The 21,906-nt window shown below is 34.8% G+C and overlaps 1 protein-coding gene across 1 annotated transcript in view; it reads right to left on the bottom strand.

The window, feature by feature from the left end:
* The window catches only part of IQCM (IQ motif containing M), a gene marked incomplete at both ends in the record, with an annotated part of 364,405 nt that overhangs the window by 256,252 nt on the left and 86,247 nt on the right, over positions 1-21,906 (bottom strand). The window contains one exon of the mRNA XM_081217168.1: positions 4,399-4,514. Within this exon, the coding sequence (XP_081073294.1) occupies positions 4,399-4,514 (116 nt within the window). The remainder of the gene's footprint in view (positions 1-4,398; positions 4,515-21,906) is intronic.

The raw sequence follows: 21,906 nt of genomic DNA on the forward strand, positions 1-21,906 counted from the left end.
ACACAAAGTTCTGTCAATATTTGCTTTTATCCTAGCTTTTTTAAGAGCACTATTGATACTAATTTTTGCATCTCAGAATTTTGATAAATACCAGAGTTGTTTTTCACACCTACAGTCCTTCAGGTTGTGGGTTTCCAGAGTGCTTCATACATTATCATAAAGTTAGAAAACCTTGTAAAGAAGAGTTATGAAATGAAATTGCAACAACAAAGTTGGAGACGGGTGGTCTTTCCTATATTATTGAAATGTAATACTACATTTTTATGTTATGCAAGGGATCATATTCACAGGTGTTCACTTACTTTGGATAAATATTATCTTTCAAGATAATTAAGGCTATAAATGTCTCAGGACTTCAGAGATCATAAAAAGTAGAATTAGTAACTTTTTCTTAGGAATGCAGTTTCTTTAACTTCATGTAAAGAAGTTTTAGGGGGCTATATGCCGCTGTTTAAAATAACTGGGAATTCGAATACAATTCTAATATGATAAGTCTGCAGTTGCAGAAATGAAACATTAAAACTAAAGACATATAACATTATTGTATTATTTAATTAGAACTAAAAACATATAGGATTCAAAATACTTCAAAAAGAAAACAGAAACTCTGGCTTAAAAGGGATATTTTCTTTTAGCCTAAAGAAATCATATCCACAGTGACTTTGTTATTTGAGCAAATTAAAATTTTGATAAGAGTAGCTAAGCTATCGAGAGTGTTTTGAAAGCAAAATGTGTTATATTTTTCTCTTCTCCTACAAAATCAAATACAGGGTTTTCTGCACCCTGTCTTCTTTCGTCTTTTAACAATGCAAACTTCTTTCTACATTCTCAACTTTCCTAGCTACTTTTGTCTTCTGGACCTGATTGAACAAACTCACATCAAGATTACTTAACACTTCACACCCATTAGGATGGCTATTAAGAAAACAGAAATATAATAAGTGCTGATGAAAATGTGGAGAGATTGGAGCACTTGTGCATTGCTAGAGGGAATGTAAAATGGTGCAACCACTCTGCAGAATAATATGATGATTCCTCAAAATATTAAATATAGGAATACAATACGGTCCAGCAATTCCACTTCTGGGTATATATCCCAAAAAAAAAGCAAAAGAAAGGGCTCAAACAATAGTTCTACACCCTTGTTTATAGTGGTATTATTCACAATATCCAAATGATGGAAGTAATCCAAGTGTCCACCAACGGATGAATGGGTAAACAAAATATGGCATATATATTCGACAGAATATTATTCAGCCTTTTTAAAAAAGAAGGAAAGGGCTTCCCTGGTGGCGCAGTGGTTGAGAGTCCACCTGCCGATGCAGGGGACGCAGGTTCGTGCCCCGGTCAGGGAGGATCACACATGCCTCAGAGCGGCTGGGCCCGTGAGCCATGGCCACTGAGCCTGCGCATCCGGAGCCTGTGTTCCGCAGCAGGAGAGGCCACAACAGTGAGAGGCCCGCGTACCGCAAAAAAAAAAAAAGAAGGAAATTTTGACACATGCTACAGCATGGATGAACCTTGAAGACATTATAAGTGAGATGAGCCAGCCACAAAAGAAAAAGTAAAATACTTGTTGCCAGAGGATGGTGGGGAAGGAAGAACAAGGAATTAGTGTTTACTGGGTACAGAGTTTTAGTTTGGAAAGATAAAAAGGTTCTGGAGATGGATGGTGGCAATAGTTACACAGCAACGTGGGGGTACTTAACGCCACCAAACTGTACACCTAAAATGTTAAAATGGTAAATTTTATGTTATGTGTATTTTACCACAATAAAAAAAAATGGCAAAAAAGATGAACTTAGAACTTGGTATTTGATCCCTTCTAGTACTGTTATTATTTTAAAGGATAAATGAAAGGGGAATCCTTAATAAATAAATAAACAAACAAACAAAAACAAAAACAAACAAATAAATAAGACTTTCAATGGTGAAAATTAAAGATGCAGTGAGCTGCAGGAAAGAAATCTGAAGGTTTGAATCTTATCCCCTCTTACCCATTCACACCCCACCCCCAACATAGTGGGTTTGCAAGAATAAGATAAACCTCTAACTGGACTGAGGCAAAAGGCCTATTAATGCTCACCCAGTCTCCACTCTAGTCCACCCCAAATTTCTTTAGACAGGTACACATACCCAAAGCACCATCTATTATGCCAAAGCCATGGTTAGTAGCTCTTTGTACTCCTAATTCCCCCGTGGGCAATTCCCCAGTCTTGCATCTGGAGCTCTCCACAGTCATGTCTACTCTTGCCCAACTTATTCCCCAAAGAAATATGTTTAAATGTACTTCTTCACACAGCTAGGAGCAATCTCTAAATTATTAGTGTAAAACAGGGTAAGCAGTAGTTCATTTATTCACCTTTACTGGAAAATGAAAACAGCCTTCTATGGGTGTTACTTTTGCTAAGGACATGTATGAATTAGCAATATACATCCAATTAGCTGAAGGTAACTGTCTATTCTGTAATTAATTACTATGTTCTGAAAATAGTAGATTACAAAGACTTTGAATTTCACTAAACAATATTCATATAATTTCCTCATCTAAATTCATATAATTTTCCTTAATAATGTTTGTATAATGTCCTTATCTAAAACAGGGATGCAATGATTTAGTTTTAGTATATTTACTCACAAAGAATTTAGCAGCAGAAGTTAAATACGACGTGATTCAAAAGTTTTGGTTTACAGAAAAAATATGAAAACTCAAGATTTTTAAAAATACTAGATAACGAACTATCCAGTAGATAAGAAAAATAATTGTTATCAGCTGTCTAATGGTGTATGGACTGAACTGTGTCTCCCCACAATTCATATGACTCCTTAAGCCCCAGTGTGACTGTATTTGGAGATGCGAACCTTAGAGATAATTAGGTTAAATGAGGTCATATGGGTAGGGCACTAATCCAATATGACGAGTATCCTTCTAAGAAGAGAGGGAGACACTAGAAACACACACTGGAAAGGCCATGTGAGGACACAGCAAGGAGGCAGCTTTCTGCTAGCCAAGGAGAGAGAGGCCCCAAGAGAACACAGCCGTACTGGCACCTTGATTTTGGACTTCCAGCCTTCAGGACTTTGAGAAATAAATCTCTGTTGTTTAAGCCACCCAGTCTGTGGTATTTTGTTATGGCAGCCCAAGAACACTAATACAAATCACAAGTCGAAAAGAAAAATAATTCATGATATAAAAAGAGGAAAGAAAAGGAAAATGAGACAGACACATTCACATACAGAGCAGAACACATAGGAGATGTAAAAAATCAAGATATCTATACAGACACCATGAGACACAAATATTATAAAATGGCACTTTGCACCCTTTTAAGAAATCATTGCTAAAGATTTCAGAATCACATGAGTTGCTTCTACTACAGTTAAGTCACCTACACCCGAACAAGTTCCGTTCTGAGAGCACGTTCGCTAAGTCCAATTTGTTCATAAGTCCAACAAAGTCAGCCTAGGTACCCAACTAACACAGTTAGCTATATACTACTGTACTGTAATAGTTTATAATACTTTTCACACAAATAATACATTAAAAAACACAAAAAATAAAGAAAACATTTTTAATCTTATAGTACAGTACCTTGAAAAGTACAGTACAATACATACAGCTGCTTTTACGCTTGCTTCTGGACATCCTGGGCTTGAAATAAACATACTGTACTACTGTACTCTACACAGTACTATACAATAAAGTACACAAAAGCACAACCACTCGCACAGGACGCACACACATAACAATGTATGCCAGACACGTGAACTAACTTACGTGATTGGACATGTGAACACACATTCGCATCTTTGAAAGTTTGCAACTTGGAGGTTCATATGTAGGGGACTTACTGTATTTACATAGAGACATCTCAGAACTTGCCCTGATGAGCAGGTGAACTTAATGTGAAGTCCTGATTTCATCTTCATGTCATAGATTCTCACGCCCCAGTTTGGAGAGCCCTCACTCACAAAACCATTAGTATGTGGTCGTGACATTGTCCTTGGATTGTTAAGTCCTCTTAGTGTCACACTCCTAACAAACATCTTTATTCTCCACTGGCTTCCACTGTATTTTCTTGATAGTCTAGGTACCATTACAAAAATAGTTACTATCACATTTAGGGCAAACCATTGTGATGATCACTTTGGCTATTACCACTCTTCAAACAAAAACTAGTATACAGATTTAGGAGTTAAGGTGATCAGCAAGATTTACACAAAATAAGACAACAGAACAAAAGCACTGCTTCAGAAAAAGAGATGAATTTCAATGGGGAATCATTTTAGGAATGAAATATGCCCATAGTAACATCTTACATGTTATATCAAAATGAATTCAATCATTTGCTAGAAAAATGGTAATGCAACTCTATGTCCGGTTTTACAAATACTTACACTACAATAATCCTGAAATACTGATGATGATCCAGAGAAACTAGGCCAACTGGAGTCACGAGCCAAACAGGAAAACCTTTTTGACACTACTCCTCTCCAATCATAGAACGCTCTGTCTGTTGGAAATATCAATGCAGGTTAAAAGAACATTAATCCAGGAAAAGTACATACTGATCATACTGCTTAGTGTTACAAAGAGGAAAGTAAATCATCTTTATGGCCCCACTATTCTGTATGAAACTCATATCCTTTCATCTAACTATAACAAGATGAGGAAGCGGTAGCACTGCATAGAGAGAGGCTTCAGCTAATGGGCTTCCTCACACAGTGGAGCTCTCGTGTTTTTATTACATACAGTGTGCCCATCAGAAAGCTAGTAAGTTCATTCTTTTGATTCTTCTCTTCAAGAACACTGAGTTCTTTTCTAAAGGAGGCTTAAAGCAAAATCAGATTTGTGAAGAGCACTTACCAAAACAAAAGAAAACCTCCTCTCCCTGTTACATAAGCACTTTAAAAGAGAATTCAAAATTATTATGAAGGTGCTAGTTTTGATATTGTGAAGTAAATAAAATGACTGAAAGTATTTAAGGTAAATAGGTTGGAAGAATAAAAGGTTAGCCAGTATATGCCCACATATTTCTTCTGTCTCATGGTAGTTATGTGGGATTTCTGCACAAAATTTTTTAATGAGGAGGAGGAGATTTCAGATTTATTGGTCCACTTATTTCTCAGAAATACAATTTAATACTGCCATCCAAATGAATCAAACTATTTTTACATTTCCAATTTTCTAATACTTATTCATATACATATCTTCTTTCCTGAACCTTTTAATTTAGTAGAGTCCTCCATGGACCAGTTAATTTCATATAAATTTAGAGAAAAATCAGAAGAAATGTACTCTCTTATTTCATTGCTTCAATTTATGGATAGAACCATAAGTTAAGTGTCCTATATACAGGGAGGTAGAGTAGTAACATAAAATAATAAAAATGTGATATTATCTCAGAGACATCCTAATCAATATACACACACACATCCTACCCCATCTTAATTTTACATATATTTCCTCAATTTCAGTCAGTCTCTGCCCTCTATCAAAAAGGAAAAATCTCTAGGAGAGGCACCATAACAAATTATATATCTCAATCACAACCCAATATGAAGAAATGAATATCTTTAATGGAAGCAAATGCCAATAATGGTAGATCATAGAGAATCTGAAAAGATCGGTATTTGAGAAGATGATAGCAAAGGAAAGGCCATACACTGGGGACTTTCATAAACCCAGAGGGATATAAAGGGATAGCATAAGAGTATTAGAGATGTGTATACCCCACATTTCTTATGAAGCTTTTTTGACTAATTTGAAGCATTTCTCAATTTACTAGCACTATCCCTATTTCGCCCACTTCCTTTAATGAACTTCTACAATAAATGTTCTATTTTAGATAACAGAGCATCTCTTTCCAATCTCCTTTTTAAATGTATAAACTCTTCCAGGGCAAGGACAATATCTTACTTGGAATTGCTCTGTGATTCTGGTTCATTAGCAATGTGATTAAAGTCACTATGTAAACACTGGTGAACTAGAATTAGCCTCACAAGGTTAAATCTCACAGGCAAAAGGGAATCTTCCTGATCACAGAAGAGCCCAGCCCCAAATGAAGCTAAATGCTATATGACTTATTTTTCCAAGAGATTCCAGAGCATTTCAAATATTTTATCTTGTTTACCCACAAAACAGATTCATATAATCAAGAAGGCCATACATTATTTTCTCCAGTATACAGGTATCACACTAGAAAATATAGCTATAACTTTCCCACTTCAGGAAGCAGTAAAGCCTCCACTAAAATCCTCAAGGTAATCATTCACACACTGATCTATACTAATGACTCCTCCTCAGAAGCCAAGCACAGAAGGTGACATGCAACAAATTCCAGTTTATTCCACAAAGTCAGTCGAAAGTTATAAGCTGATAGTTTGAAGAAGACCAAAGTCATACATCAGACAAATCTTCACAAACCCTTCACAGAGCCAACAAGCTTCACAGATAATGCCAAAGAGAAATTAAGATTCTGAAATCTGTGTGTGTGTGTGTGTGAGAGAGAGAGAGAGAGAGAGAGGTGGAGGGAAGCAAGAGTAGGCTGTATATTGATAGGTGAAAAAATAAGAAATCTTGTTAGAACTCCCAGTTTACCAGCCAGCAAGACAGAATAAAATACTCTGAGATTAAACAAATCTGGGGAAAATACAATAGCAAAATTTGGAAAGAAACCAAAATATCCCATCAGGTTAACAAGGAGTTATTAGCTAACTTTGAACATTAAAAAAATTGTTAAATATCCATACTGATGTGTTTGTGTTCTTGCGTTTCTTCAATACTTATTTAGACTCTTTGAAAAACTTTATTATACCACTAGTTCATGTTATTTTGTTGTCTTCTTCAGATCTCATCTCCCTATCTAGACTTGAGAGTCTTTAACTTGCTTTGTATTCTCCATAATATTGAATACAATGATGTGCCCCAAGCATATGTTTAGTATCTGCTACTGTACTGACTTGGTATTGGGTGAAAGGCCACTCAGGAAACTGCTGAGAGTGAAAGGGCCCATGTAATACAACTGATATAAACATCTGAAAAAATGGAAGAGTCTTTAATAAGGGATTTTTTTAATTCCTTAAATTCTTTTTTTCAGGACCAAATATTTTTTTCACCAGACCATCTTCCCCCTCTTGATATTTATCTTGATGTTTATAATGGTAATAGTTTTTAAATACATATGAGTTGGGGGTGGCTTTTTATTTCATTTCCCATTTTCATTCAAATTTATGCAGTTAACAATGAGCCAATTATTTACACAGATGAGAGGGATTTTCAAAATCTAATAAGCATAATTACTTTAGAAACAAATTATTTAGATGAGTCACAGAAAACTGGTAAGATTGTATCTGGTGATATTGCCAAGAAAATGAGGAAAGAAACAAGGGAAAAGAGGGAGGAAGGAAGGAAGAATCTCTAGCTAGTTAAAACATTCACCACTCTTCTGTGATCTTTGTAGTGACAAGCATTTCCTCCATATTGCAAATTGATAGATTTGTCCAAATTGTCTGAATATCAGCACAAAACCCAAAGACAATAGGAGTTTAAACCTTTCAAATACATTGTTTCAGTCAACCAAGAAACCAAAAGTTCATAGGAAATAATCTATGCAACTGCCTCTGACAGAGCCAGAGAAGTCCAGAGGCAAGTGCAGTGTATCTTTATGAGGACTTGACAGAGCCCAAGACACCACTGGTTTCAGCAGTCCTGTTGTCCCTAGAGCCTCTTTTATGCCAAGCTCGTTCTGTTTCCCTTTTATCAATTCCCTTCTATCAATTAATTCTTTGAGTTAATTGCACATGCAGTTTTAATCTGTAGGTAATTACAATCAATTAATAGGAGACAGAATTAGCAGTTCTTAGTTTGATTATCTATATAATTAAAAGGGGTGGTAAACTAGAGTTGACAAATAGCATCTTAATCAGTTGAATAATCAAGCCCCAGAAGCTTGCTTGGGCAGCTGAATTCCATCTCTTGTATTAGTTCAGATTTTAGAATCAATGACTGAAATGTCCATTTAAATCAATTCATATTGTTACTTTATAGTCAAAAATGAACAGTATGTATTCTAAAATTACTTAAACTATTTACCTTCTTTTGGTTATAATGAACCGCTTCCAAAAAGATACAATAAAAATAATGATCCAACAAACTAACTTATTTATATCTACTGACTACCAGTTAGTATTCATGGCTCCCAAATCATATGTTACAAAACATCTAAGAAATATGAGTAACTCCTTTTGTACTAGTCTACTTAATACTTTTATATGTGTGCTGAGAGACAGCAAATAAAACATAGCTTTAGTCTTTTTTTTTTTTTTGGCTATCAAATGGAAACAGTTGTTTGTAGATACAGAGGCAACACTAAGATGCAGGATAAGCTTAACGTGAGTTAGAAAAATATGAGAACTTCATCATGATTAGGATATAACATAATAGAACAGTAGCATCACTGTTGCATAATATCTTTCTGAATTGCCAAGTATTTGAACAAGTTTGGCAGATAATTCCAAGCTCACAGTAAATAAAAAATGTTCAAAAAGAATCATGATTTCTGGTTCAATATGGCTTGTTACCTTTGACTGTGAGGCAGCCCCTTTTATAGCCTCAAGAAAATACTATAATAATCAAAAAAAGATGAAAATGTCAAGGTCACAAAAACATTAAATTTAACCATTCATCTATCTGCGGTTGAGAAAAAATTTTCATTAATTAGGATGATGGAAGTGAACTGAGGAAAGTGATCAGTGATCTTTACATAATAATAAACCCCTAGCCCATTTGAAAGCCATTAGAAAGAAGCTTAATACCACCTAAGAAAAAACCAAACAGAACAAAAACCATTTCTCTAAAATGTGGGTGCTGCTCACTATCTACAATAGCCAGGACATGGAAGCAATCTAAATGTCCATCAACAGAGGAATGGATAAAGAAGATGTGGTACATATATACAATGGAATATTACTCAGCCATGAAGAGGAATGAAATTGGGTCATTTGTAGAGACGTGGATGGACCTAGAGACTCTCATACAGACTGAAGTAAGTCAGAAAGAAAAACAAATATTGTATATTAATGCATATATGTGGAATCTAGAAAAATGGTGTAGATGATCTTATTTGCAAAGCAGAAATAGAGACACAGATGTAGAGGACAAATGTATGGATACCAAGGGGGGAGACAGGTGGTGGGGGGAATTGGGAGATTGGGATTGACACATATACACTATTAATACTATGTATAAAATAGATAACTAATGAAAACATACTGTATAGCACAGGGAACTCTACTTAATGCACTGTGGTGAGCTAAATGGGAAGGAAATCCAGAAACGAGGGGATATATGTATATGTATAGCTGATTCATTTTGCGGTACAGTAGAAACTAACACAACATTGTAAAGCAACTATACTCCAATAAATATTAATTCAAAAAATTTTTAAAAATAAAATAAAATGTGGGTGCTGCTACTGAAAAACCATTTCCCTCTCCATACCCCCATCTATCATGATCCACTTGGATACTACAGCTCCAAGAAAACAACTAGGAGTGAAGTAATCCTGGTGGTAGGATTTAATACGGTCCTATTTCAAGGAAAGAGCTCTGTGCAGAGCGTGGGACAGGCAGGTCTTGATAACAATGTATAATGGAGATTATAATCCTCATGTGCTGAACAGCTAAAAATAATAAAGAATGAAGGGGTGGAATAGGAAAGGCCCCTCCTTGGCAGAGCCAACCTATTCCAGATAGGTGTCTGCAGTAACCAGGAACTGAGCAGAGAAGTGGGCATTGACACCTGCTCCTCAACTATAGAACAAGAAAAGGTGACCAACACAACCAAGTGAACATGGAGTGGAGCTGAGAAAAATCCACCATGTTCTCTATTTGTGAAATCACTCACTTTGCATAGATCTGTTTCTCCTTATTCAGGGCAGAGTAAACACACTGGGGCCTACATTAATCATGACAATGCTAGTTAACATTTAGTGAGGACCTAGTTTGCTAAACACTTAACATACATTACTTGATCTAATCGGCAAAGTAACCCTATGAGGTCGGTGCTGAGTTTATCCCAGTTTAACAGCAAAGAAAACTAATTAAGTCACTTGCCCAAGTTCAGACAATTGCTAAGTGGTTGTGTGAACCCAGGTTATTCTGAATTTGAAGCCCATGTGACTGTGATACAAGGGGAAAGTTCCTTACAGTAGACTGAACAATGGCCCCAAAGATATCACATCCTCATCCCTAGAACCTGTAAATGTTAGCTCATAGGATAAGAGGGACTTTGCAGGTATGATTAAATTAAGAATTCTGAGAGGGGAAGATTGTCCTGGATTATCCTGACAGACCCTACATGCAAGTGTCCTTACAAAGGGGAGATGTGACTAAAAGGGGAGAAGGAAATGTGATGACAGAAGCAAGAAACTGGAGTGATTTGAGAAAGAGGTCATGAGCCAAGAAATGCAAGCAGCCTTCAGAAGCTAGAAAAGGCAAAGAAACAGATCCTTCCCTAGAGTCCCAAAACTCTGAGTCCAGACTCTTGACAACTTAGTCCAGTGAAATTAATTTTGGATTTCTAGCCTCTAGAACTATAAGAGAATAAATATGTATTGGTTTTAAGCTAGCAAGTTTTGGTAAATTGTTAGAGGAGCCATGGGAAACTAATGCAGTCTGCAATTCTGAAAATCTAGTAAAATATTCTACTAGACTCAGAAGAAAATTTTAGAAAAGTGTTGGCATTCTCACTATATTCTAGCAAGCCAACTCTTCAAAATAGAGGCCAAAACATGGGGGTGCATGTATCTTTTCGAATTTGTGTTTTATACACCAATTGGATATACACCAAGGAGTAGAATTGCTCAGTCATGTGGTAGTTCTATTTCTAGTTTTTTGAGGAACCTCCATACTGTTTCCATAGTGGCTGCACCAATTTATATTCCCACCAACAGTGTACAAGGGTTCCCTTTTCTCAACATCTTCACCAACATTGTTATTTGTAGACTTTTTGATGATAGTCATTCTAACAGGTGTGAGGTGATATCTCATTGTGATTTTGATTTGCATGTCTCTGATGATTAGCGATGTTGAGTATGTTTTCATGGGCCTGTTGGCCATCTGTATACCTTCTTTGGAAAAATGTTTATTCAGGTCCTCTGTCCATTTTTAATCTGGTTGTTTGGGGTTTGGGGTTTTTGTTTGTTTGTTTGTTTGTTTTTTTGCAGTACGCGGGCCTCTCACTGCTGTGGCCTCTCCCACTGCGGAGCACAGGCTCTGGACGCGCAGGCTCAGTGGCCACGGCCCATGGGCCCAGCCGCTCCACAGCACGCGGGATCCTCCCAGACTGGGGCACGAACCCACGTCCCCCACGTCGGCAGGCGGACTCCCAACCACTGCGCCACCAGGGAGGCCCTGGGTTATTTTTTATATTGAGTTGTATGAGCTGTTTATATATTTTGGATATTAACCCCTTATCAGTCATATCATCTGCAAACATTTTCTCCCATTCATTAGGTTGTCTTTTTTATTTGTCCATGGTTTCCTTTGCTGTGCAAAAGCTTTTAAGTTTAATTAGGTCCCATTTGTTTATTTCTTTAGTTTCCTTTGACTTAGGAGACAGGTGCCCCCCCCCAAAAAAAAACAATATTGCTAAGATTTATATCAAGGAGTGGTCTGCCTATGTTTTCTTCTAGGAGTTTTATGGTTTCCAGTCTTACATTTAAGTCTTTAATCCATTGAGATTATTTTTGTATATCATGCGAGAAAATATATCTGAAGAAAATGAAAACACTAATTTGAAAAGATACATGTATCCCAATATTCATAGCAGCATTATTTACAATAGCCAGGATACGGAAGCAACCTAAGTGTCCATCAACATATGAATGGGTAAAGAAGATGTGGTGTACATATATACAATGGAATATTATTCATCCATATAAAAGGATGAAATTCTGACACTTTGCAACAACATGGATTGAACTAGAGGGTATTATGCTTAGTGAAATAAGTCAGACAGAGGAAGACAAATATGTTAAATTATTACTTATATGTGATACCTAAAAAATAAAACAAATGAATTAGTATAACAAAACAGAAACAGACTCACAGATATAGACAGTAAACTAGTGGTTACCAGCGGGGAGAGGGAAGTGGGGAGGGGGAGGATAGGGGTAGGGGAGTAAGAGGTATAAACTACTATGTATAAAATAAACAGGCTACAGCACAAAAAAATATAGCCAATATTTTACAAGAACTTTAAATGTAGTAAAATATTGAAACTGATATAATATTGTAAATCAACTATATTTCAATTTAAAAAATAGAGGTCAAAAGCAACAAGGAAAAAATAAACTAAGACTTTAAAAAATAATATTTGTTAAGGCAAACGAAAATGGAAATAGTGTTTTTAAAAAGGCAGGAAATACGAGGAAACCAAAAATGTACTTCAGTGTTAGTGGGGGAGTAGAAGACAGTGCAGAATATCAAATGACTGGATTTGGCAAGCACTCCCAGAGTGCAGAAGAAAAGTGTCCAAAGATGAAAATTATGAGGGAGAAGATTACAGATTAAAGAGGACAAAAGATAAATATCCATGAAAGGAATCATACACTTTACCAAAGATGAAAACAGAACAATCAGGAATGAAAAAAATACACTACTGAATAATAATTTCCTGAGTTGAAAAAAAGATTTGCATCTTCTGAGTATTGGGGCTTGTTTTAGGAAAAGTTAATTAAAAAGGATTTATACACAAGTACATTCTGCAAAATTAAAGGAATAAAGAACATTTAAACTATAAGAATAAGAAAATTTCATATATCTTTAGAAAGAAAAAATCTCAAAGGAGCAAAACTCAGGTTCCTTCCAAATTTCTTCTGTGAAACAGTAAAAGAACCCATAAATAACAGAATACCACCAAGGAAAAAGAAAAGGTGTGAAACAGAAATTTCATAACAAAATTGTTCTCAATGTATAAAGGCCAGGAAACAAATCATTTTCAAATATACCAGTGCCCTGAAAATATGCTCAGAAAAATATGTTTTTGTTTAAGTAAATAAACAAACAAACAGTTACCTCAAGACCAAGATGGGAATCAAATTCAAGGATAAAAGAATTTAGAAATCATGCTGTAAGAATACCAGCAGTTCTTGCCGTACCAGCATGCAATTCTAGTAGGATCACTTGTGGTACGTGGATGCTGTAGCTCTGATGTAAAGCTTGGTCCTCCCAGGCTTTACCTCATAGTTTCTTTTCTGCTATTCTACTTTCTCAGGAACCAAACAATTTGTTTCCTAGGGTATACACTTGAATTCACTCACAGTTCAAATGAAGTGTTCTTTCAAATGGAATTTTGCAATATAACCAATAACCAATGTTGTTCTGTCACGTACTTACAATGGCTAAACACTTGGAACACGTACCTAGAGACTCAGTAAACAAGACAAGAATAACAAAGAACAATATAATGGCTATTTTCAGGTTCAGAGAACTTAAATAATGACTTTTCTCCTTTCAAAAGTTCAAACTGAATCACCTGAGTCATGGCATCGCCCTTCACAAAGTTCCTCTTTATATCATAGGAACACCCTCTGAGGGTTCTTACGGAGCTCATTTAACTAAGGGAAAAAATACACCTGGAAAATAGATTCTAGCAAATACACCAGAACTTAACAGTGAGTATCTCTGGAGGGTGGAATACCAATGGACTGTCATTTTTTGTGAGTGCTCTGTATTTTCCAAGTTTTCTGCAATTTATTACAACTAATTACAGTTTTAGGAAAAACATTTAAAATAGGCCATAAAATTTTAGGTAAAAATAAGCAAAAATTATGTAAAAAAAAATGAACAAAAGCAAGGAGAAAAGGCAGGCCCAGTGCACTGTTTTATCCTCCACACAACTGCAGTGCCTGGTACAGAATATGTGCTAATTGTTTAAAGCAAATGAATGTTAAAATGAATTGGATGGTGTGTGTTTTACAGATGACAATGATGTCATAGATCTCTAGGCAAAAAGAGACAGAGGTCCAGGAGAACAGTGCATTTTGGGTGATAATTTAATGGGAGTGTTCTTAATGTCCCTGCCCCCCACAAATGGAAGCAACAATTAGTCTTTCTTTCCTTTCATAAAACTCTAAATTTTTTAATTAATTCTTTAGGGTTTATGATGAATTGCTGTTTGGACCACATGGATCTTACCTATTTTAGTCAAGGTTTTTGGTGCCCACACTCATACATTCTTGGTGAAAGTGAAAATTTGAAAAGACTTCTGGGAAAGTAATTTATCAGTAAGAGAAGTCTTTTTAAAGCTCATATTTTTGATGTAATATCAATTTCTAGGAATCTTTCATAAGGAAATAATCTGGAATATGCCAAAAGATTTATTAACAAAGATGCTTATTACAGCATTATTTATAATAATTATGCAGAAAAAGAGTTAGCATAACAAACTTGAGACTGCTATTCTTAGAAGAAGATGCTTGCAAGGTTGATCCTCAGCTGGCATCTAAGTACTTGGCAGGTAAACATTTCCTTACCCACTGATGTAAAACTTTCTCTAAAAGACAAGGGTATCTCACTATGCCTAAACTGTGCAAAAAACATGGTTTATGCAGAATACCTGCTTTCCTTCTGGAAATCTGGAATGTTGGTACATGCTAAGCAGAGGGCGCCTATGTAACCATGTCCCAGTAAAAACCTTGGGTGTTGAACCTCTAATGAGTTTCCCCAGTTACAACCCTTTACATGTGTCATGACTCATTGCTGGAAGAACTAAATGTGTCCATGTGACTCCACTGGAAGAGGGCTCTTGGAAGCTGGCTCCTGGTTTCCTCTGGACTTCATCCCATGTGCCTTTTCCCTTGCTGATTTTGCTTTGTATTCTTTCACTATAATAAAATTTAGCTGTTGATAAGGCTATGTACTGAGTCCCATGAGTCCTCCTAGCAAATCATTAAGCCTGGGGGTGGTCTTTGGGATCTCCAATACAATAATAAAATTGGAAATAAGATAAACGTCCAGTAATGGGAGATTCGTTAAGAAAATTACAATATATACATACATTGGATTATTTTTTGATAACAAAAATTTTGCCTATGAAGTTTTTTACATTATACAGAAAATTAAAAATATTATATACCTTATGCTTTTAATTATGAACCAAAAAATTCATAAACAAAAGGACTAAACAAAAAAATGCCAAACTGCTAAAAGTGATAGCTTCTGGTTTGATCAAATTTTTGTCTGTATTCTTTTCTTTTGTTCCTAATAGGCTGAGTGTGAGGTTCATAAATTCTTCATACCTGACTCACATTTTGAGGAAAGCTATCTTAATTGTGTTTTCCTCATATTTGCAGGTTATGCATGAGCTAGAATTATTGTGCAAATTCTGGAATGAGAATTAGAAATTCTGGAATGGAATTAGAAAATGAAAATAAGAATCTAATCCCCTATGAAAGATTGTTAATTTTTAGTTATTTCCTTCTGTCTTTGATGATTGGGTGGTCAGAAGATTGAAGTTCATTAATGTTTCATTATCTTTACTGAAAGCTCATTAAAGCAATACATTCAACGGAAGAAAAAGGACTCTGGTGGCAGAAACAAAAGGATAATCATTGTACAGCATTTTAGCCCTGCTTGTGTTTGTATGTTTATTCCAAATGTTTCACTCTATTCAACTCTCCTAGTCATACCTAGTATCGAGATAGATTGTCACCTTGCATATGTATGGTCATATATAGACCATATATGATTAGTGAAAACTTAAAACTCAATTGCAGGCAGAAAACTGTAGAAAATAAAATTAGAGGTTTGTGTAAGTACAAAGTGATTCACAAAGCCCAAGTCTATAAAGCTACAGTAAGTATCATACATAAATATAACAAACAAGGTTAGTGAAATAAGCTAACAACAAGGACTTTCCATTGTTATGATCAACATTTACAATTTGGTTTTAAGGACTAGTCAATTTCAACCTGTCCTTTTCAGTCCTTTAAACCATTATCAGAAAGGAAGCAAAGATAAAACATAGATCATAAATGTTTCTACTTGTTATAACTACAAGTAAAAGTTTAAATTCTGAGTGGATGATGAAAATCCTGAACACTAATGTGTTAAATGTTATCTATGAAGCTCAGTAGCCATGTGGACCCTGTTTCCATTATTACTAATAAATGAAAATTGACTGTACTAATCAAATATTTCACAGATGCTCTGTCTTCTTACTACTACACATCTAAAGATCAAAGTCAACAAAATTTGGTTCTTTCAAGAAACATAATATATATCATTTTAGCATCAACTTTAAGAATAATTGAGGACAAAATTAGGTTCATTTCTTAGTGGTTTTACTAACCGCTATGTCCATATATGAACTTTTCCTCTAGTTTAAGTGCTCTACTTGCCTTAATCCAAAAGAGTATTGAAGTCCACCTCCACTCATTTGCTTATGCCATGGTGCCCACTTGTGATGGTTAGTTTTCATGTGTCAATTTGTCTAGGACACAGTACCTGGATACTTAGTCAAAAACATCTGGATGCTTCTGTGAAGGTATTTTTAGATGAGATTAACATTTAAATCTGCTTTGAGTAAAGCAGATTGCTCTCTATAAAGTGGGTGGGCCTCATCCGATCAGTTGAAGGCCTTCAGAAGAGAGAATTCTGCCAGCAGACTGCCTTCAGACTTGAAATACAACATCAGCTTTTCCCTGGGTCTCCAGCCTGCTAGCCCATACTGCAGATTTTAGACTCGCTAGCCTCTGAAATTGCATAAACTAATTCCTTAAAATAAATCTCTCCATATATGAGGGGGAGAGGTGGGGGAGAGATTTCTTTTTTCAAATCACATATGGAGAAAGAGAGAAATCTATATATCCATCTTTCTATCTATCAATCTATCTATCTGTCTATCCCTCTATCCGTCTATCTAGACCTCTATGTACATATATTGATCAATAGACATCTATATCTGTATCCATATCTATAGAGAGAGATCCTACTGGTTCTGTTCCTCTCAGGAACCCTGGCCACTATTCCTAACCAGTCTCCACCTTCCCAAAGCACACCCAACTTTCAAGGTCAAGCTGTAATTCCATCATCTTTTTCTCTTCACTCATAAAAGCATATTGGAATTCAAAGGAATGTAACTGGCATGAGTGCAACAATAATCCTGAATCCATTCTAATTATTAAAAAGTTAAATAATTTTCAAAGTTTTGTCTTTCCAGTATTAAGAAAAAATGTGCCTTGCAATCACCTCCTGATATGATACACCAATGTGAATGGTCATGGAGGCTGAGAACCACTCATCCCCATCACTGGGACAGAACACAACTTGTATTGTGGGTTACCTTTTGTGTTATAACTCAGCCACAATGCTATAAATTCTTTATAAGACATGGTTGAGGCCTAAAATTTTTTTGTACCCATTATATATCTAGCACAGCATTTTCTATGGTCAGTTTTTAAAACGTTAAAAAATAAAACATTAATCAATTTCATTGCCTTCAAAATTCAGATGACATCTTTACTTCTATATAGATACTTATACCAAATGTCTTTATCCCTGTAAAAGATGGAAGCAAAAATGATATAACAACTCCATCTTTACTTGAATGAAGTTTTATCAAAATATGATGAAAAATGTGGAATTTGAACAATTATTAGGTATTAGTTGATATTAATAACTTACTAATTTTTAGATGAGATCATGATATTTTATTTATTTGGTGTGCTTTAAAAAAAAGATTCCTTATATTTTATAATAAAATTGAAAAATACTTATGGATGGATAGCAAGGAATTTGCTTCAAATAATCCAAACTGAGAAGGGAACTGAGTGAGTGCATGGATGAAACAGCACTGACCATGAGTTCATAATTACTGGAGCCAGTAATTACTGGATACATATGGATTTGGTATCCTATTCTCTTTATTTTTGTATATATTTAGTTATTCTATAATAAAATGGCTTTCTATCTGTTTATTCTAAAATATATAAATTTTCCAATGCCAAGGAAAGTTTGAATTAAATAGCTGGTCATCAGGAAAAGAGAGCAGACCACAGAGCAAAACATAAATAACATACTTTTCTATCTGACAAAATCTGGTCTGGAAAAGGGGGAATTGAACTGAATAGTAAGGAAGCTCAGCTAAGCAAAATCCTCAAGTCCTCACATGGTGGCTTTGTTAACAATATTCTAAAATCCTAGGTCAGAACCTCCCTCAGGTAGAGCAGAGCATCAAAAATTTGTTTAAAAAATTGTTTACTGTCTGTCTTCTCCACTAGAATGTAAGTACTACAAGGTCACTAGCTTTTGTCATGTTCACCAGTGCCTCTCCAGCAATGAGCAGAGCACACATAGTAAGTGCTCAATAAATATTTGTCAGTTATTCCTGAATATAAAATATGCTCTCTCCTGATTACCATCAAAAGACCATAAATTATTAATTATAGGTATTAAACTATTAACATAAAAATTCACATCAAGAGGCTTCCCTGGTGGTACAATGGTTAAGAATCTGCCTGCCAATGCAGGGGACACAGGTTCGAGCCCTGGTCCAGGAAGATCCCATATGCCACAGAGCAACTAAGCCAGTGCACCACAACTACTGAGCCTGTACTCTAGAGCCTGTGAGACGCAACTACTGAAGCCCGCACACCTAGAGCCCATGCTCTGCATCAAAATAAACCACCACAAGGAGAAGCCTGCTCATTGCAATGAAGAGTAGTCCCTGCTCGCCACAACTATAGAAAGCCCGCATGCAGCAACGAAGGCCCAACAAAGCCAAAAATAAACAAAATTTATAAAAAAAAATTCACATCGAAGATTTAAGTTTTATTTATGTATGCTTCTTCCTGAAAATTATTTATCAGTAACTTACATCTATTTAGTGTATTAAAAATAACTTCTACATACACCATCTCATTTTAGCCTTATATCCATCAATATATGAAAAGCATAATATATCATGGACAATTAGGTGTTGCCAAAGAATATAAAGTTGGTTTTATATGTGAAAATTAATCAGTGCAATTCACTATAGTAATACACTGAGAGAAAAATCAAATAATATTTAAGTACATGCATAAAAAAATCTTCCAAAATTCAACAAGCATTTATGAATAAAAAAATTGTTCTACAGCAAACTACCAAAAATGGAAACTTCAAAATCCTGACAATAGGAACCTACAAAAAACTGTAGCTAATATAATACATGATGGTGAGATAGTGAATGCCTTCTGTCTAAGATTTGAAACAAGATAGGATATCTGTAATCAGCATCAAGGTAGAATTCCTAACCAGTGCAATAAAATAAGACAAAGAGTAAAAAAAAAAAAAAAAAAAACATACAATTTGGAAAGAAAAAAGTAAAACTTCCTTTATTCAGAATGACATGACTGTGTATATAGTAAGTTCTAATGAATCAGAAAGAAAACAATGAATTTTAGCAATGTTGCAAAGTACAAAGTCAATTAAAAAATCAATTGTATTCTATATAGTACCATAAACAGAAAAAGGAGTTAAAAATCAGTATCATTTGCAAGAGCTTCAAAAATCAAAGCATTAAGGATAAATTTAACAAATAGCATATAAATATAAATATAAAATGTATATTTTACAGAAATAAAATATTGCTGAGGGATTAAAGAAGACTTAAACAAATGAAGAGTTATACTACATTCATGGATTGAAAACTTAATGTTAAGACTGTTGTTCTATATCCCTCAATTGATACACAGATTCAAAGCAATGTCAGTTATAATCACAGCCATCTTTTTTTCTGGAAACTGACAAAATAACTTAAAATTTTACTTGGAAAGGCAAAGGAACAAAAATAGTAAAAACAATCTTGAAAAGGAAAAAAAATCTGGAGGATATACACCACTTGACGTCAAGATTTACTATAAAGCTACAGAAATAAGATAATGAGGTAGTGAAACAGAGTAAACAGACCTCAAATAGATGTGTACAAATACAATCAAAAATTTTGACAAAGGCACAAGAGCAATTCAATGCAGAAAGAAACCTCTTCAACAAATGATACTACCTTAAACTATACACAAAAATTAATTTGAAATGGATCATAGGTCCAAACATAAAAGCTAAAACAACAAAACTGCTAGGAAAGAAATATAGGTCTTCACAACCTTTAGATCAACAAAGTAATTTTAAAGAAGACACAGAAAGCACAAGTCACAAAGGAAAAAAGTGAAAAAACTGGACTTCATCAAAAAATAAAACCTTTTGCTAATAAGAAAATGCAAGAAAAAAGGCAAGCTACTGAGAGTAAATATTCATAATACATGTGAGTAAATATTCATAACACATGACAAAGGACCTAAATCCCAGAATATATATAGACTCTTGCATTTCAATAACAAAAAGACAAATGACTCTATTTTTAAAATGGGCAAAAGACAGAGCCACTTCACAAAAGGAGATCTACAAATGTAAAACATGCATGTGAGAAAGTGCTCAGCATCATTAGTCATCAGGCAGAGGAATGCAAATTGAAACCCCAATAAGCTACTCCCACTGAAATGACTAAAATGAAAGAGACTGACAACAACAAATGTCAGAGAATGTGGAGCAACTGGAAGGCCAATGGAAATGCAAATTGGTACCACCACTTTAGAAAACTTTCTCATTTCTAAAATAGTTAAACATACATCTACTCTGTGATCCATTAATTCTGTATCCAGGTGTTAATCCAAGAAAAATAAAAACACATGTCCACACAAATACTTGTACACAAATATTAATGGAAGCTTTACTTATAACAGCTAAAAACTAGAAACAATTCAGATGCCCATTAACAGGAGAATGGATAGATACATGTGGTATTGTCAAACAGTTGACTACTAGTCAGCAATAAAAAAGAATGAACTACTGATACATGCAACAACATGGATAAATCTCAAAAACATTATGCTAAATGAAAGAAGTCAGACAAGAAAACATACATAGTATATGACTTCATTTATATGAAACTCCTAAATTTCCAAAACTAAACAATGACACTAGGAATCAGATCAGTGTTTACTTCTAGAGGCGGAGAGTGGGGCAGGGGTGGACTGACTGAGAAGTGGCAGACGGGAACTTTCTGAAGTGATAGAAATGCTGTGTCTTGATATCTGTTCCTCAAAACTCACTGAATGGTACATCTGAGATATGACCGTTTCGCTACTGTAAATTATATTTAAGTAAAAAAATAAAGACAAGTTAAATATTCTACGTTATCTTCTAGTAGTATCTTCACATGAGCAATTTATATTAGTCTTGTTATGGTGCCAAATCAAATCTGAGTTACAGTCCTAAAAGGTTAAAAGCTCCTCCCATATATCTTAAAGGTACTTTCTAATTTGAAGTTCATCTTGAGAATAAATAATTCCCAAAACAAATTAGAGTATTTTAAAATCTAAATAGCCAAGTAGTTTTCCTGGGACTAAGCTCTTACTTTTCTCACTGGGAAATGAACTAAATTCAAAAATAGTTTTCTATATGTTGCACTGAGTTGGTTTTCTGTTGAAAATAAGAATTCCTGTGGATATTTTAAATTCATTAGTATGAGACTTTGTTAACTTTAGACCTTCTGTAATGTTATGTTGTGATTCAAGTATTAATACTCCATTCTAAAAATAGTAATCAGAGTGTAGTACTTCACAATTTACAGTTAACTTCTACAAAAACAATCTCATCTGATTCTTATATCCACCATGAGAAATAGATAAAGAGGGATTTCCCTCACTCATTATAAATAAGACAAAACTCTGTTTTTTTTCTTCTTTTACTCTTCTTATCATGCGTGAAATTCCTGTGAGTTTGTTTGTTTAACTGTTTTCCTGTTAAATTCTAACCACATTTTTCTATCTCTATACATCTCCATTTAAGGCTTTTTCCTGA

Source organism: Mesoplodon bidens, assembly GCF_964165515.1.
Source record: "Mesoplodon bidens genome assembly, chromosome: 1".
In the NCBI taxonomy this organism is placed as follows: Eukaryota; Metazoa; Chordata; class Mammalia; order Artiodactyla; family Ziphiidae; genus Mesoplodon; species Mesoplodon bidens.